General features: G+C 43.8%; 1 protein-coding gene across 1 annotated transcript in view; it reads left to right on the top strand.

The window, feature by feature from the left end:
* Positions 1–18,707, top strand: part of ATP2C2 (ATPase secretory pathway Ca2+ transporting 2) — a 371,780-nt gene that overhangs the window by 202,603 nt on the left and 150,470 nt on the right. The window contains exons 5-7 of the mRNA XM_078670787.1: positions 209–244; positions 11,399–11,460; positions 16,176–16,284. Coding sequence (XP_078526913.1) covers positions 209–244; positions 11,399–11,460; positions 16,176–16,284 — 207 coding nt within the window. The remainder of the gene's footprint in view (positions 1–208; positions 245–11,398; positions 11,461–16,175; positions 16,285–18,707) is intronic.

Raw genomic sequence — 18,707 nt, 5'->3', positions numbered from 1 at the left:
TAATAGTATTTGGGGTGAAGTGGCTATGTGTATGTATTTTTGTTATTTTTATGTTCCTTTCTCGTGGAATCTTTTCTCTATAGTAGTACATTTGGGACCGTCAGAGAAGTTGTAGTGATGAGAAAAACAGTGGTAAATACAATATAATAAATATATAAATACAATATAATAAAATACTAACTGTGGTTTATTGTCTATTTTCACTTAGGCAATATTGATTGTAGTCACAGTGGCGTTCATCCAGGTACGTGGATATTTTTATATCAATTTCCAAGGTTGGAAGATGGCAAGGTACCTCAGAAGAAGGTGCCATTGGAAATATGACCCAGTGGACAATGTATTTTCTTTTTTTGATGTGCCGAGCCTTTGTAGACCGAAGAGATAGTTAAAATCTGTGAATCTGGAGGCAAGTATTTATTTACTTCAGAGCAGATCAAACAAAGTGACTCTTGATTGCACTAATGACCAGTGGATAGCCATATAATTAAGTCTGAGATAGGTAAAATATTCTGCAACCCTGACATGAGACTGCCTCAGACCTATGCGATTTTGTCCTTGTCCTTGTAAAGGTAGACTACAAAAATGCAGACGAAACACAGTAGATTGCTTAATATCCACAAAAATAAAAAAGAAGGTAGAAAACGTGTCACTGCCTGAACTTATTGGACCTATGCAGCAATAGAAATGTGAAATTAACCATTGTATATGATTACAATAGAACAATACGGGTGATTCCTAGCAGACAGGTTTACTTAGTATAGATATACAGCCCCCCTTTTATTTTATTTTTATTTTTATTTTTTTTAGTTTTAGAGCGCATCACTGAAAAATGTGATTGTTACTGGCACGAAGAAAAGGTACTAATGGTTTGAAGAACTTTGGGCTGAGGACAGTTTAAATATACAATATTGCTTAAAAATGCAGTGCCATTGTATAGTATTGGACAATGAGCACTAGAGCTGGTGCATTCATTTTTCGGTAAATTTGCACATGTGAACAGGCAAGATGTCATCAGTTAAAGTACAAGATAGTCCATGACGGAAGTGGTCTAGCCCTTTGCTGTATGGGCAGAAGCAAATTGTGACTGACAATTGAACCTACCAATGAATGAACAGTTCTGAGCCAAAGACCTTCTATGAGAGTGTATATGCATAGATATGAATATTTATGATTTTTTTTTGCTTTGCAACAAAACTAAAACGGTCTCTAGGACTGACCTAAAATAAATATCCCAAAAAGGTCTCTTGAATAATATTTTAAAATTTAAGGTATTGAAGATTAAAGCAGTTGAACTCTAAACAATTGGAAGACCACATTTCTATAGACTGCAAAATTCTTGTCCCTCATGGCCTTTTCCTTTTTTTCCCATTTTTACTTGATATTCATCTTCACGTGTTGAATATCATGTGGGTCAAAGGGTGCAGTAATGTTCTAAGCCGCTAAATGGCTCGGACAGTGGTGATACACTTTCAGGTGTTTCCCCAATATTTGCATTTGTTTAATTAATTACTGGAATAACCGGACGAAACGTTATTTGCTCTCGACATTATTGCATTTGTGCTGCCACAAAAAACTTGCCAGAGGCATTTCCGAGATTACTGGGAGGTGAAGCAGTAATACTGTACTGCTACAGGCTCAACACCAGGTAATATCTGAGATGTTTTGTAAACTGATTGGAGTGGAAAACAAATCTGCAACCGGGGACTTCAACATTTGTAAGGCTCCCCACTATTTTTGTGAAGATCAAAAGGAGGGACTTTTTTTTTGGAGACACCTTTATTGCAGTTTACCTTTTTTCAGTCGATAGTTTTGTAGTCAAAAGTTTTGAGGTCAGTGTGTTCATAGAAATCCGCTCTGCCCTGCCTCTACCAAACTTTCTGAAGTATTGTTGTGTTACAAAACCTGATTTAAAGGGAATGTAATCCCCCTTCCCCACTTTTACCTTTATAACATAAACACACTTTAAGGACTTTCAAATAAATAGCTGATTGTGGTATTAGTCTTACAATTCGTCAAGGCAGACCTAACATCATTTTCATTCCTCACTGTTGAGCAGAGACCAAGCACAGATTGATTCACCTCGATCAGTACCGTCCCCTGCTCCCAACGTGGTTGAGATACTTTTAGTGGCCTGCAAACAGAAGGAGTGTGACTAGCAATACGTGCCCGGCAGGATACATGGAATTGCAAATATTTCTTTTCTAAAGTTAACTTTCTTTTATTTTGCCAACTCTGCTTTTTTCATTTTGCACTCATGTTTTCTTTTGTTTTTGCTCGTGGTCGCTATTCTCTAAAGAGGAGGATTATTTTATTGCAATGCATTATTATTGCTTAAATGTAATTTCTGAAATTATACTTTAACACATAATCATGCCGTACACCCCAATACAACCCGCTCTAATCTGCTCCAATCCATGCTAATACACCCCCCTCACACCAATCTGCCCTAATGTATCTAGCCCACCACAGAACAATCCAATCTAACCCACCCCACTCCAATCCAAACCACTCACCTCCGTCTAATCCACTCCCATCCACCACACCCCAATCCTCCCAATGCATCCAACTCCAATCTGCCCCACTCCAATCCAAAACAGTCTGCCTCACCCTAATCCACCCACTCCATTCCAATTCACCACACTCCAATCCATCCCAATCCTGCTCCACTCCAATTTACCCCACCCCACTCCACACCAATCCAATTCTCCCCAATCTAGTCCAATCTAATTTACCCAACTCTGATCCAATCTACCTCACCCCAATCTAATCTACTCCGCTCCCTCCCCAGTCCACCCCACTCCTATCCAGTCCACCCCAATCAACCCCACTTTAATCCAAAAGAGTATGCCCCCACCAATGGGCCTTAGAGATCCCGTTAGGGATGATTCATGCACCTAACAAATGTAACTAATAATAGTACATGCCGTAATTACCTCCCAACTAGACTACGGTAATATACTGTACCTGGGGGACACAAAGAAAGGACTAGCAAAATTACAGAGAGTTCAAAACGTGGCTGCCCGGTTGGTGCTTAGACTACCAAAAAAAACAAGTATGAAGAAAGCTCTGGTAGGACTACACTGGCTACATATAGAAAAAAAGAGTGCTTTTCAAGGAAATGTGCTACTGCATTTTGACTCTAAACAGCCCAAAATACTTGCAACCACCACTAACCCACTATACCCCTGGACGAAATCTAAGATCTATGGACAAATCTATGGTCACTATACCTAGAATTTACAGAGCCAGGATGGGAGGTCGTTCTTTTAGATACCTAGCAGCCAAGACTTCGAACACCCTTCCAATGAATATGAGAACAGAGACATGTGAAAGTAGGTTCCCCAAACAACTTAAAACGTGGCTGTTTGATAATAAGGACGAGTAGGAAAGATCATACTAAGTCGATTGACAGGTGTAACAACGGACGTCTTCTCTCAGTCCAGCAGGCGCACTTACCGGACCACACGCCAGCACGCAGCTCCTGCCCCTGGGTTGGCAACGCTGTTGGTCTCGCCGCGAACGTCCATCCAGGAGCGGCTGAGACTACAGCTCCCAGCGGGCTTTGCGGCAACTTCCTGTGTCCCGCTGTCTTCGCGCCCGGAGGCGCTACAAAGCACAGTCCACCCCTCGGTGGAGCGGGGGTCTCAGTCCAGCAGGCGCACTTACCGGACCACACGCCAGCACGCAGCTCCTGCCCCTGGGTTGGCAACGCTGTTGGTCTCGCCGCGAACGTCCATCCAGGAGCGGCTGAGACTACAGCTCCCAGCGGGCTTTGCGGCAACTTCCTGTGTCCCGCTGTCTTCGCGCCCGGAGGCGCTACAAAGCACAGTCCACCCCTCGGTGGAGCGGGGGTCTCAGTCCAGCAGGCGCACTTACCGGACCACACGCCAGCACGCAGCTCCTGCCCCTGGGTTGGCAACGCTGTTGGTCTCGCCGCGAACGTCCATCCAGGAGCGGCTGAGACTACAGCTCCCAGCGGGCTTTGCGGCAACTTCCTGTGTCCCGCTGTCTTCGCGCCCGGAGGCGCTACAAAGCACAGTCCACCCCTCGGTGGAGCGGGGGTCTCAGTCCAGCAGGCGCACTTACCGGACCACACGCCAGCACGCAGCTCCTGCCCCTGGGTTGGCAACGCTGTTGGTCTCGCCGCGAACGTCCATCCAGGAGCGGCTGAGACTACAGCTCCCAGCGGGCTTTGCGGCAACTTCCTGTGTCCCGCTGTCTTCGCGCCCGGAGGCGCTACAAAGCACAGTCCACCCCTCGGTGGAGCGGGGGTCTCAGTCCAGCAGGCGCACTTACCGGACCACACGCCAGCACGCAGCTCCTGCCCCTGGGTTGGCAACGCTGTTGGTCTCGCCGCGAACGTCCATCCAGGAGCGGCTGAGACTACAGCTCCCAGCGGGCTTTGCGGCAACTTCCTGTGTCCCGCTGTCTTCGCGCCCGGAGGCGCTACAAAGCACAGTCCACCCCTCCGCGTCGCGGGACGCGCGCGGGCGACGCCGGGCGGAGCCCGGGCAGAGGGCGGGCCGTCTAAGGCCGTCCAAGGACGATCAGGGACGGGACGGGCCACGTCCCTTTCACCATGGGTAAGCGCAAACTGCACACATCGGCGGCGGGCGAGGCTAATGCTAAGGTGCCGAAATACACAACCAGTATCCTCACTTATTTGACTTCCAAAGTGGACGAATTAACCACCCAGATAGCAGTTTCTGAACGTGCATTGGCGCTGGAAACCACATCTGGGAGCAGTAGCACTACAATCTCTTCGCCCATTAGGTGTGTACCACTGGAGCCGAGGGTCATAATTGAAGCGTGCCGGACTAATCTGGCACAGACTCCCACAGTCCTGCCTTCCCCAGAACTGCCTATTTCTGTAAAACCTGTCAGTAATGAGGTTGGGAGTGTGGATGAAACTGTGGCCAACACTCAACCTGGGGGGCAGCAGGCCTCCTTTGTTACTAAGGAGGGTCTTATGGAAATATTGGAAAAACTTTTTACTGAGAGGCTAGAATCAGCCCTAATCCAAATTGCAACAGATATTACAGAGACATTGAGGGATTGTGTTAACAATTTGTTGATTAAATGTGAACGCATTAATAATTCTTCGAGTAATCAGCCGCCTGTCTCAGTACCCATAGTACCCATAGAAATTGATCCACCAAGAAACCCAGTAATTAGTATACCAACAGAAAACCTTGCACCAGTCAAAGGAAAAGTTGTAAATGGTAGATACACACCCTTACCACAAGCTGCACCAAACCAGGTTCAACCGAATACATCTGTAGCGGCGAGGCCATCATGCCCCTTGGGAGACCAGGAGTTTAGGGTGCCCCCAGTACACCTACCTCCTGATGCAACACCCTTTGTGGCTGTCCTGGTTAACGTACCTAAATTAGGTGCGGGGGAGGTAGAACATCATGTAACGCTGCGTAACCACACAGAAAAGTGGTGCAATACAAATTGCACGGGTGAAAGCAACATCTCAGCTAATATATTGATGTGTAGAAGGGTCAATTGGGTTGGTAAAACCAAGAAATGTGTGGCGGGTGACTGTGTCATAGTAAATTTTAAATCGCGTGATGTCACTAGCCGACTCTTCTGGGATGCGTCCCCTTTAGATCCTTTTGGTAAAGGTGTGCGTGCTATGCCATTGGGTTTTTTCTACCCTCCCACACCCAGGCCAACCGGGGCTGGGTGCGGTAGGCCCCAGCTAAACAACAACCCAGGGCACCAGGGCAACCAAAATTTCCAGCAGCAAGGAAATGAATGGGTGACTAAAAGGGCTAGGGGTAATGGTGTCGCCACACCGGTAATGAACACACTTCCAGACAACCTGCCTCTTTCAAATAGATTTGCGGTTCTTGACAACCAGGTCGTCATGGACTGACTAGATCCTGTGTTAACTAACCATTCAGCTACTTCACAGGATGCCCTTATGGACATCCCAACCCCCTGTAATTCAGCTATTAACTTTACCCCGTGTAATGTGGTTCCAAATGTGGGGGAGGCAACAACAGAGGGAGGTAATAGAAACATTAAGATTCTGAGCTGGAATATTGCTGGCTTACGTGCAAAACAAAATGATCCAATTTGGCTAGGCAAGTTGAAAGAATACGATATTGTAGCCATGCAGGAAACATGGGCCAGGGATAATTCTTTTTGGCTGGATGGTTATTCTTCCTTTTTTGTAAAAGCACAGTGTTCCGTGGCGGGAAGGGACATTGGCGGCCTGATGTTCTTAGTATCCCTTAATATAGCTGGGAGTGTGAGAGAAATTCATAGCTCCTCATACCATTTTCAACTGGTAGAAATATGTCAATTAGACAAAAATAAAACACTCCTTATAAATTGCTATAATTCTCCGCAGGGTGACCCTCAAAACTCTGTTTTAGATTGTTTAAATTTATTTGTTAAGGATTACACGTCAAAACAAACCACTTTTGTTCAAATTATTTTAATGGGTGATTTTAATGTTCACTTATGTGAATCATATTGTCAGATTAAAGATCCCGATGGGCCTGATCTTACGACCCCTCCCCATTTTGAGCATAGCCCGAAGGGTTCCTCTATGGAAAATTTGTTATCAGCTAATGATCTTTATGAACCTAGTTTTGCTGATCACAATGAACGGGTGGTAACCTACAATGCAAGGGGTAGTGAATCCATCATTGATTATATCTTTATGTCCCCAGGGCTTCTTCACTATGTCCTTTTTTATAACGCCACCGAAAGTGGCTTTAGCGACCATAATCCGGTGTGTCTAACGCTGGATGGATCACTTGGATTGTTGAAGGAGGTCTTGTTATCCACTTCTGTGAAACACATAAAGAGTAAAGATAATGGGCGGCGTTTAAAATGGTGCAAAGTTTGCCCTGAAGATTTTTTGAATCTCATTGAACATGAAATGGCGGTGGAATTTCATATTTGCAGGGACCCAGCTAGGGAGGACAAAGATATTATTGCCGCCTTTGAGGCTATTTGCTTGAAGGTGGAGAAAGAATTAACCCTTAGCCCTAAAAGGGGACCCGCTCCAGTCTCCGGCTGGTTTGACCATTCTTGTTCAAAAACCCACTCTGCACTGATAGCTGCACTAAAACATTCCCCAAGAAACAGGCAAGTGATAGCCCAATTGAGGAAAAAATACGCAGAGGCGGTTAAAATACGAAAAAAAGCTGTCAAAGAAGAAGCCTGGGATGCTCTAATGGACTCCACCACCTTAAAACATAGCTCTAAGTTTTGGTCCATTGTAAATAACCCCATATTTGCTAAAACATGCAACACAGACCTTGAGGCCAATATACCGGAGTCAGATTGGCTTAACCATTTTTCAGTTATTTATGGGAGCAATCTATTTTATGAAAGTTTCTGTTTACCGTGTAACACTGATCTGCAACCTGCGGTTGTTTTTACTGAAAATGATGTCAAGGTCGCTATAATTGGGTCCGCCAAGAACAAAGCACCAGGTCCCGATGGGGTCCCATTGGACTTATATAAATCAGACCTAGAGCTATGGGTAACTGTATTAACGAATGTTTATAACAATGTGCTTAAGGGGGGCTTTCCAAATACTTGGGCATGCTCAATTATTGTACCAATTTTTAAAAAAGGAGTAAGAAATGACCCTAAATGTTATCGCCCCATATCCCTGTTGGATTCCTCCATGAAGATCCTGGGAAAAGTCTTATTGGAGAAAATTAACAAATGGTCCACAGAGAATAACATTTTGTCCAATGCCCAGTATGGTTTTCGGTCAGGCAGAGGGACAGAGGACCAATGTCTGAACTTGAACATGATAATTGCTAAATATACGAAGGCTAAAAAAGGGACTATTTTTGTTGCATACATGGACCTGTCTACAGCGTTCGATTTAGTGAACAGAGCTAAGTTGTGGGGCATGCTGTTACAGATGGGATTGGACCCCCCTCTGGTTCACTTTTTGGCTGAACTCCATAAAGACCTCAAGGCTTCCATTAGAATGGATCAAGAGGGGCATCGTACAGCGTGGTTTAAATCAGGCAGGGGTGTGCGACAAGGTTGCATCCTTGCCCCTATGCTGTTCACACTGTACATAAATTCTCTGGAAAAAACTCTTTTGGCTTCATCTGTGGACACTCCACGTGCAGGAGACACTCACATCCCAGTGCTCCTGTACGCGGATGATGCTGCTTTAATAGCTAGGACACATTTGGGCCTCCAGAGACTTCTAAATGCATTTACTGACTTTATGTCCTCTCTTGACCTTGTAGTTAACAACACAAAATCTCATGTTATGGTCTTTGGGGCAGCAAAGAATAACACCAAATCCTTTTACTGCAAAGGGGAAGTGATCAACAATGTTAAAGTGTTCACTTACCTCGGAGTAATCTTTGATACCAAGGGTAGCTGGACCCCTCAGGTAGTAGCAAAGACCAAAGCTGTAAGGAGTTCTGTGAATGCAATCTTAAGTTTTGCAAGGAGATTGGGGGGGAAACCAAGTGGTGCACTTTTAGCCTTGTATAGGGCTAAATCATTGGCTATAGCGAGATACGGAGCTGGATTATGGGGTTATGTAAAAACTGAAACCATTCAAATAGAGGTAAATAAGTTTTTATGTTCTGTGTTAGGACTCCCCTTATCAACAGCCACTTTTTCTGTCCATCAGGAGCTTGGAGTTTGTTATATCACAGATATCCTCTCCATGGCTCCTATTCTATTATGGATAAGAGTTTGGACCAACAACAACTTAAGTCTTAACCACAAAATTTTGTTGGACTGTTTAAAATTGGATAAACATAAAGATATTTCTTGGCTGGCTTACATTAATAAGTGCTCGAAAGAACTTGGACGCCCGGAGATTTTCTCCTCCCCGCTTGGTTTAAAAAAAGCTGACCTAGCTTGGGTCAAAGAGAACTTTTGCAGACTTAAGTCTTTGGAGAGAGAACAACTCCAGTTAGTAAAACCTACGGTCAGAGCACATTTTATGACTCTTACATGTATTGCCATCCAACCGTACCTTGCTTTAGTTAATATCCCATTTCATAGATGGCTCCTGGTTAAGTTTAGGTTCAACCAGATATATTTGGTACTCTGTGATAGACAGGGTTGGTGCAAACTTGAGGATGCACCAGTATGTGAATGTGATAATTTTTCCATACAAGACAACATACATCTTGTGTTGTTTTGCCCTTTTTATCAAGTTCCAAGGAGAAAGTATTTGTTACCCTTATTGAAGGAGAAAGCGTTCCTGCAAGCAAAACCCGCTTTTTTGTTCTTACAAATGCTTGATTCTCCCTTAGTAATGTTTAGTGTGGCAAATTATCTTGTGGCTGCAGTTCGAATTAGGAGGAGGAAAGCACAAGCTCAATAACGGGGACTGGGATGATTTAAAACATTTCTGGCTCTCTTGCACATAAGTTTTTAAGACCTTTTTAAAATTGATTTGTACAATATGGAATTTTTATAAAATGTGTTTTTAACTACATTGCATTACATGAAATTGTAAAATGTGTAATTGGAATGATTTTATATTGGAATGATTTTATATTGTTGTAGTATGCTTTTATGATTTTTAACAAAATCGAATAAAGTGGTTTTTGACTTGACTTGACTTGACTTCTCTCTCCTTAGTCCATTGTTCTGAGTCTCGGCGTGGGGACACACCATTGGTGTAACCAGGCGCTCTATAAATGGATAAAATAAATAAATAATAGTCCAATCCAAAAGAATCTGCCTCACTCAATCCAAAACAATCCACCCCACACCAATATACCCCGCTCTAAGCCAAAACAATCTCTCCCAAACTAATCCAAAAGAATCTGCCCCACTCACTCCAAAACAATCTGCCCCATTCCAATCCAAAACAATCTGCCTCACTCTAATCTAAAACAATATGCCCACTCCAATCTTCCCCACACCAATCAGCCCCACTCTAATCCAAAACAATCCACCCCACGCCAATCCAAAACAATCTGCCCCACTCAATCAAGAACAATCTGTTCCACTCCAATCCAAAACAATCTGGCCCACTCCAATAAAAAACAATCTGGCCCACTCCAATCTAAAACAATGTGCCCTACTCCAATACAAAACAATCCGCTCCACTCCAGTCCGCCACCCTTCAATCCTCCCCACCCCAATCCAATCCATCCCAATCCAATCCAACCCATCCCAATACAATCCATCCCAATACAATCCATTCCTATCCAATCCACCCCACTCAATCCAATCCACCCCACTCAATCCAATCCATCCCACTCAATCCAATCCACCTCACTCTAATCCAATTAATCTCGATCCAATCCACCTCACTCAAACCAATCCACCTCACTCAATCCAATCCACCTCAGTCTAATCCAATCCACCCCACTGCAATCCAATCGAATCCAATTCGCCTCACTCCATGCCAAAAAAACTGACCCACCCAAGTCCACCCGCCCCAATCCAATCCACCACACCTCATTTCAATCTACCTCACTCCAATCTAACCCGTCCTACCCATCCAATCCACCTTACTCCACTGAAGTTCCATCTACCCCACTCTATTCCAATCCACCCAACCCCAGTTCATCCACCCCACTGAATCCAATCCATCCAGCCCCCACACTCCAATCCACCCCATTGCAGTCCAGTCCACCCACTTCAACCCACTCCACCCCACTTCAATCCAATCCACCCCAATCCAATCCACCCCCTCCACTCCACTACACCCACTCTAATCCAATCCACCTCTCTCCACTCCTATCCACCCCAGACCAATCTAATCCACCCATTCCAGTCCACCCCAATTCAATCCGCCTCACCCCATTTCAATCCACCCCACTCCATTCCACACCATCCTGTCCACCCACTTCAATCCACCCTACTCCAACCCACCCCATCCAACCCACTCTACCCCAATCCAATCCACCTGAATCTACAACAATCCAACCCCTCACACTGCCTTAATCCACTCTAACCCACTCCACCCTATTCCACTCTACGCCACTGCACTCTACGCCACTCTACTCTTCGACACTGCACTCTGACACTCCGCCACTGAACCACTGAATTCTAATCCCCTCTACCCGACTCTGACACCCTACTCCCTCCACTCTACTCCAACAAATCCAGTCTTTGACACTCTACTCCCCCCGCTCCACTCTAGGACACTCCGTTCCACTAACTTTTAGCCATGCAGAATAGCAGCAACGCTGGTGTACAACATAGCAAAAACTCAGTGCCAAAGCAAATAGCTCTAGTATAGGCGAGACCTATTGGCTTTGGCAATGCTTGTTTTTATGAGCTATTAGTGGTGATGTGTGTTTGTAGGTACATGTGTTGTCTTTTTAAACTTGTAATTGTTATTTTAAACACCTGAAAAGTATTTACTTCATAGACAGTGAATTACATAGTTGCACTTCATTGTTTTCTGTGTTTTCTTTAGGAATATCGTTCAGAAAAGTCTTTGGAAGAGCTCAACAAACTGGTTCCTCCAGAATGCAATTGGTAAGGAAGGGAACACAAGATCATTTAAACGTGACTGTTTTTTGCGTACATGAATTCTTTCAGCCTTCTCAGTGGGAATTACTGGCAGCCTCAGTCAGTATATCAGATACAAAGAAGCCATACCACTTTCCAGCTTAATTTGTAAAAGGATAAGTCCTGGGGCTCTCGTCGGGAGGTCGCTGCAGCTTGCACCTTGCACCTTACATGACCCATGCCAGCACTGCTAATGACAGTACAGTACATATTAAGCTACTAACCTTCACGCTCCTACAAGCGTGACAAGTTAGACTATTCCATGCCCCCAAAGCCAGAAGAATGGCTTGGGAGGCAGGTATTAGTCATTGTTAAGGTAAATGGAACAAATAAACCGCTTTTGTTGTGTTAATACCGAAATTAGGCGGACAGCGCCACCATGTGGTAGACTGTCATAGCCCCGGTGCTGAGAATAAGGTACTGGTGCGGAGCACCAGAAAGCACCAGCTCAAATTAAGCACTGGTTTTAAACCCACATACTTTCCTGTGTAAAACAGAGCTTGAAGCCAAGCATGTTAGACGTTTTGCAGGATCCAGGTTGAAAACTTTGTGACAGCAACCATTTGCAAGTTTAAAATAAAATTCCTACCGGCAAAGAAAAAAGACAAGCGCTCCAGCATTTGACTGTATCTACTGGTATTAGCTGTGTTAGCTGTCTCTTCATTAAAACAGTTCATTCAGGCTTGCTTCAAAGCCTATAAATACATTTGGAGCACATGTGCAGGGCCCTGAAAACCTTTAATACCTCAACTGATTTTGTCTCATTCTCCTCAAGTTTACACTTACAGTTTAAAATGCATATATTTGCGGCCAATGTGCTTGTAGAATCCAAATATAAGCCTTTAGAGCTCTATCAACAGCTCCAATAACCGTCCCTGCCTTTTTTAACCTGTTCCATGCTCATGAAGGCTCCCGGCCGTATGAGTCCTGGTGGGCGTGTGCTGATGACGGCCGGGAGCCGTCATGACCACGCCGGCGATCCGAATGTCAGCACTGCGGCGGAATTCGCGCTGCAGTGATGAGGTTAACATGTGAAGGAAAGCTGCACGAGTGCACTTTCATTATAGCCTTAGAGCCCACTGTAGCAGGCTCTATCAGCCATTAAACGCCCGCTCCAGCATTAAAGCCCCAAGCCGAAGACCCCGTAAGGCCTTTTGTTCACAGCAACAGCTGTGAACAAACATTGGAATGGTGCAGCTCCGGGCTTCTACTCTATTGTTTTCAGTGGCGCTCCCAATATTCCAATGTTATAATTAATGTTACAATACGAGGGGTGGTACCCAGCAAGGACGGAGGCTTTTCAACATAAAGGCTACATAAGTTGTTTGAAAACCAAGACAAAACCTAGAATGAGATGTTTTTATTTCTGCTACAAAAAGTTTAGGCTGAGCTCAAGCTACCTCCTCCTTGGTGTTGCAAGAAAAAAATGTGAAGGTGGACATGTTGTTTAGAAAATGGATACCTATTTATGTGCAGGCAACTTACCTGGCAGTATTAGCGCTACACAGGTCTCTGACTGTTGCATATTGGAGGACCTTATCCAACACCCTATTGTTTACTATGATGTGTCAAGCGTAACTGTACGCCACATCTGGCCACTGCGAAACAGCCACAAAACATGCAGGATCCACTGGTGGTAGGCTATGAAATTTGCTATGGGTCTTAATCATGGGACCAGTAAGTAGTGGTTTCGGGAGCAGCTACAGCACCCCCAAGGCACCTTTGCAGGTCGTTGGAAGAGGAATGACCACCAATAAAGAGGACTCAAATTATTTTAATATTGATTTACATCTCTACAAAAATAATGCAACATAGTGATAACACCAGAAAGCATAATAGTCAGAAACCTAAATCATCATAAGCAACATGACAAAAGCCATGGGCAAGTAAAGGAAAAGAACAAAAAACAACAAGAGGTGAGCCTGCAGAAATGAACTTTAACAAATATTTAAAAACGAGTGGCAAGAAAAATTCAAATGAGGCACGTTGTTTTTCCAATTCTGAACCATGATGGAACCAAACATTGTAATAGGATCAAAACAAGCCAATACACTTTACTTGTGTGATCCACAAATGATAAAACTGTGCAGAAATCCGTGCTCTCATTTGTAAGCCACTTAGGTTTACCAGTAAAGCTGATTGGATGATGCAGATTTAGTGTTCATTTTAATGAAAAATATATATTCTTTCTGTAAAAGGCAACAGCCTAGCACACCACGATTTAGTCTTCTATTTGAGGCAATGTGCTCTAAAATGAACCACTGGGAACATAATGCTCCCCTGCCAGTCTCCTGCAGAATGGGTGGGGCTCGTTTGCTACACTTTGTGTAACTTTTGGATTTTTCACTACCATTATGACTTTCCTGACGTCACATTGATAGCAACACCCTTAGTCTGACAATTGTTCCAGTGCCTCTGGTCTTAATGAAAGCAAGCAGAAATACATCCTCCTTTACATCGACCGACCATTGAAAGACTGACGACTCCAATAGATTTTCTCCGACCGCAGAGATGGGGGTCTGAGATAAACTGCTTCCATAGGGCTGGACAAGGATCTGCGACCGCCTACGGATTAAGATGTGAGTTTCCAATGACCCAACCTCGGCGGTCCGACTGGCTGCCTCAAGTCGTCAGAAACAAAGGATTTGGGGTGCATACTCACCCTAATCCGCTTCTCTCCGGCAGTCTCTGCCGTGGATCCTTTCCTCTAGGTCCCTTCTACACCTCGGAAGCTGAAGCTGAAGCCCAATGAGAACGATCCTGTGGGCGCCGGAATCCAGGTACATCCTTTTGTGGTATGTATCCCATATGACTGGATTGTGGACATTGTGCCACACTCCAGCAACGGGGTACGGGGTGCACAAGGCATATCCCCACATATGTTATGCATGTGTGCACATATCACATGTTATCTGTGAGTCTTGTACACATTTGCAGTAACCTAGTCAGGCATATTTGCTGTGCCATAGCTGCGACCACCGTGGTAGTGGCGGTTGCATCGTAATAACAGGGGGGAGCTCCACCAGGCCGCGGTGGTCGGAAAGGGCTCGCGTAGACAGCAGTCGGTGGGTCGGTCCAACTGGCATCGTAATTACACCCTTAGTTTGTAGTGTTTATGCACAAGTGGGAATAATGTAATTCGTACCCCATGATTGACCATTATGCAAGTGCTCAAAACGATATTGCACAATTACTGTTGATTTGACTTTTTTTTTTTTAGCAAAAAAAGGTTTCATATTTTTTAGGGAAACCCACGTGTATCAGGAACATGGTCAGCAGGCTCCACAAGTCAAACGCTAGATGTCTAGGGCAAGTAAATAGGGCGTATAACAAAGAGATGGATTATCCTCACACCTTGAAATTACATCTGTATTTGCTCTACGTTTTCTAGCATGGGAAAGCCTTTGGAAACCAACTTTTTATGGACTGAACTGTACATCACTATGCAAAGCTAATGCAAACAAATGAAAGACATTAAATAACACAGTGTCTTTTGAAGTTTGACATATACACAGATTATTGGCATATCTTTCTTTCCAGGATACAGTGTAGGACGTGGACTGTTTAAAAGCATGTATTGTTCCTCCTGTGTTTTTTTTAATACAGCTGGTTACTTTCAGTAACAGTGGCCTTTCCCCCTTGTCTTCAAAACTCATACTTTGAAGAGATACCTACATTAATACATGTTTATTCCTTCCTGTTTAATGTTTCCTCATACCTAACGCGCTTTTATGGAATAAATACTGTGGGCCTGACTCAAAAAGATAAACATCATAAAAATACCACTTGTAAAATACCTTTGTGAATAGCCAACAATTATAAGCTTACACAAACTTGTAAGTTTACCTTTGTGAAACAAGCCCTCTGTTCATAACTACTTTGTAGCAACCCTTTAGTCCTCTCTACTTTCCTTTTCATTTAATTCACGCTTTGCATTAATGTGCCTTTCCCACTTTTCTCTTTACTACGATTTCCAAATAACCTTCCTCTTTGTAACTTTCTTGTCTCTTGTACCCTCCTTCTTTCTTTGCACTGCATACCAAGCCTATCTCCCTAATTCCCTTCCTCCTTTGGTCTCTTCTGAGTATATGTTAATGCTTGTTTAGTGGCATACTACGTGTATTGGTGCTTGGCAAGAATATCTGAAGTATAGCAGTTGAACAATCAGTAAGGGATGTGTTTGAGGTGTAATTTTTAAGAGGCTCCTTTTCTCACAGAGGTATTTGCTGTAATTGTTTTGAGTTGTGAAGTTGCTTTGATGAAAGAGATGCTGCTGAGTCTTGAATGAAGGCTTATTCAAGAGAAGAGGAAGAGTTGCTGCAACAAGGAGACAGAATCAGCTGACATTGGGATTCAGCCCCAACACAGACCGAATTAGGTGACCCAATACAACCCAGTGAGACTACCTGGCACATAAATGTATCAGAAATGTTCTAAAGTGATATACTAATGATAAATACACTTAAAGAATACCACATGTGTTTTATTCTATCTCACTCTACATGTCCTAGTACTTCTTCCATCTTACTTATTTCATACTCCCTGCTCTTTCTTGTTGTATAAGTATATTATCCAAAAGCTTCACCAACCAAAGCACTTCAGTGGTGTCATCCCCAGCTTGCACCTTCTTCTGGTTAGCATTATTTGCCAATAATCTTTGATTTTTGTCTCACAAATTCTAGTATACGAGAAGGAAAGTTTCAGCACCTTTTAGCCCGAGAGCTAGTCCCTGGAGATGTTGTGTGTCTATCAGTCGGAGACCGAATCCCTGCCGACATCAGACTGATCGAGGTGTGTACATTAGTCAAAGTTACCTAATTTCTCATCTTTGCATGAATCCTGCATGCCAGCTCAATTTTTTTTGAAAATGATGTTGTATTTGCCTAAGTTTGTAAATAGTTAAGCCGATATCAAGCAATGCAGGTGGTTTTGTTACAACAAAGAGGGCCATACATTGGTTTAAGAACTATGTGCTCTTGGCTTTTTCAGACTGTGGCCATCATTCTGAGATGCCCCATAATAAATACCCTTGGTAACTCTGCCCCCTGGAGTTACAGGTCCTGAAGGTATTGGTAACCCCAAGAGGCAGGAGTTACCAGCGGATGCATTTCACCGCCTGGGTCCTCTTGTCCTTCTGGGAATGAGGAATTGCGGAGGGAATACCATAATTTCAGGTCTGATTTCCCAGTAATTTCTCCCAGTAGATTCATCTGGAGGTTTTGGCTGCTTTTAACAGTTGAGAACTCTGGGTGAAAGTGAACAGATCTATTTTGCTCCCTTGGATATCATAACGCCAATCCATTGGAATTAAGAGGCCACTCACAATGAGGTGTTGTGTGTCCGCATCAGCTTTCAGAAAATGTACTCTATATTTGGGTAACACTCTAGTGACGCTAACGTAATTATACATTATTCTCTCTAGCCCATCCTCCAGGAGAAATAGTTTGAGGGGAACTGGAGATATATTTTCTAGGCTTTTCCCAAAGCAGCTGGAAAAACTATTGCAAGTAAAATTGGCAGTTGGGTCTATGTTTGTAAAGGATTGATTTTGCACAGTATTTACGCAAGGGGATGGTCCAATTTGACAGACACTTCCAAAAAGGAAATTTCAAACTTTCTACTTTGATTAGTTATTACCCAAAATGTCGTAAGTATTTTCTGGGAAGAACTTAAGGCCAAAGTTGTCTGAAGAGGTGTCAAAAGGTTATAACCAGGTAAATGCATTCATAGAATGATGACTGCAAATGGCCTATCTCAGGTATATAGACGGGAGCATGCTTTCTTATTCTTGGCCCCAGCTATTATTAGTGAATTGCCAGCCCCCATGGATCAGATAGTAAAGTATTTAAATTTCAAGAACTGTCTATTTCTAAATTAGAACATTGGAATATTGAGCGCTCCATTGAAGACCATGGAGTTCTCCAGGCTTTTAATAGCTGGTAGAGGCTGGAAGCATCAACAGTCCAATGTTTGTTCAAAGCTGTTGCTGTGAACAAAGGCCTCACAGAGCCTGAGTGGATTTCAGATCCCCTCAGGCTCAGTGAGGCCTTTCTTTTACAAATTAGTACATTAAGCCCTCTAGGGGCAGATTGTTCTTATAGCCTTAAAGCCATCTGTAGAGGGCTCTACCGGCCATTAAAGGCCTGCTCCCTTGTTAAAGGTTTTAACACAGGAGCGGGCCTTTAATGGCCTGTAGAGGCTGCTATGTCGGACTCTAAGGCGATATTAAAACCTCTGTATCTTGTGACTATGGTGTTCAGCACACATAAATAATACACTATTCACTTTGTATGTCCTTCAGGTGTAGTTTATTCACCACATCCATTCAACAGTCCAGTGACAACTGACCATCATGGAATGTCAACAACATCCTTTTAGTTCTAATAGAACCTTCCATTCAACTATGTCATGTCCCACTTCTCCCCCTTTTTCAAACAGCAACAAACGTATTTAGTGAACTTGACTGTTATAAGAACAAGGATAGTCCCAGAAAACTACTATAAATAAATATCATATCCATACTAATATAATAGAGAGAGCCCAAACCTTTGAGGCGGGTAATCTCAGGAACCACAGCACCAATCACAACACCCAATACATTGTTGGAAAGGGCAGTTGCAGCAGAAGGACATAGGCTATGCAGACGCCCACCATATACATTTAAAAGGTAAAAGAACCGTGCCAGCAAAGTAGTCCCTTGTGGGCGTGTCTGCGTTGTTCTGTGGGCGTGTGCTGGGGGCGTGACAAACGCTGGGGGCATGTGGTACATTCCGCCCTTCATGCCATGTCTCATATCGTATGCTAATCCCACCCTGCTCCCTTTAAATACCCCTGCACCCCACAATCATAACCCACCCTTACTCCTTAAAAATACCCCAACACCAACACTAACCCATCTTAACCCTATGAATATACCCTGTACCCCAAAACCCAAACCTATCCCTAAACCTTAAAAATACCCCTGTACCCCAAACCCAAACCTAGTCCTGAACCCTATAAATACCCTTGTACCTCAAAACCCAAACCTACCCCAAAACCCTAAAAATACAGCTGTACCCCAAAATCCAAACCTAGCCCTGAACCCTAAAAATATCACTGTACCCCAAAACCCAAACCTACCCCTGAACCCTAAAATACCCCTGTACCCCAAAACCCAAACCTAGTCCTGAACCCTTAAAATACCCCTGTACCCCGAAACCCAAACCTACCCCTGA

This window comes from Lissotriton helveticus, chromosome 12 (genome assembly GCF_964261635.1).
Source record: "Lissotriton helveticus chromosome 12, aLisHel1.1, whole genome shotgun sequence".
Taxonomy (NCBI): Eukaryota; Metazoa; Chordata; class Amphibia; order Caudata; family Salamandridae; genus Lissotriton; species Lissotriton helveticus.
This window is presented reverse-complemented; position numbering and strand designations above follow the sequence as displayed.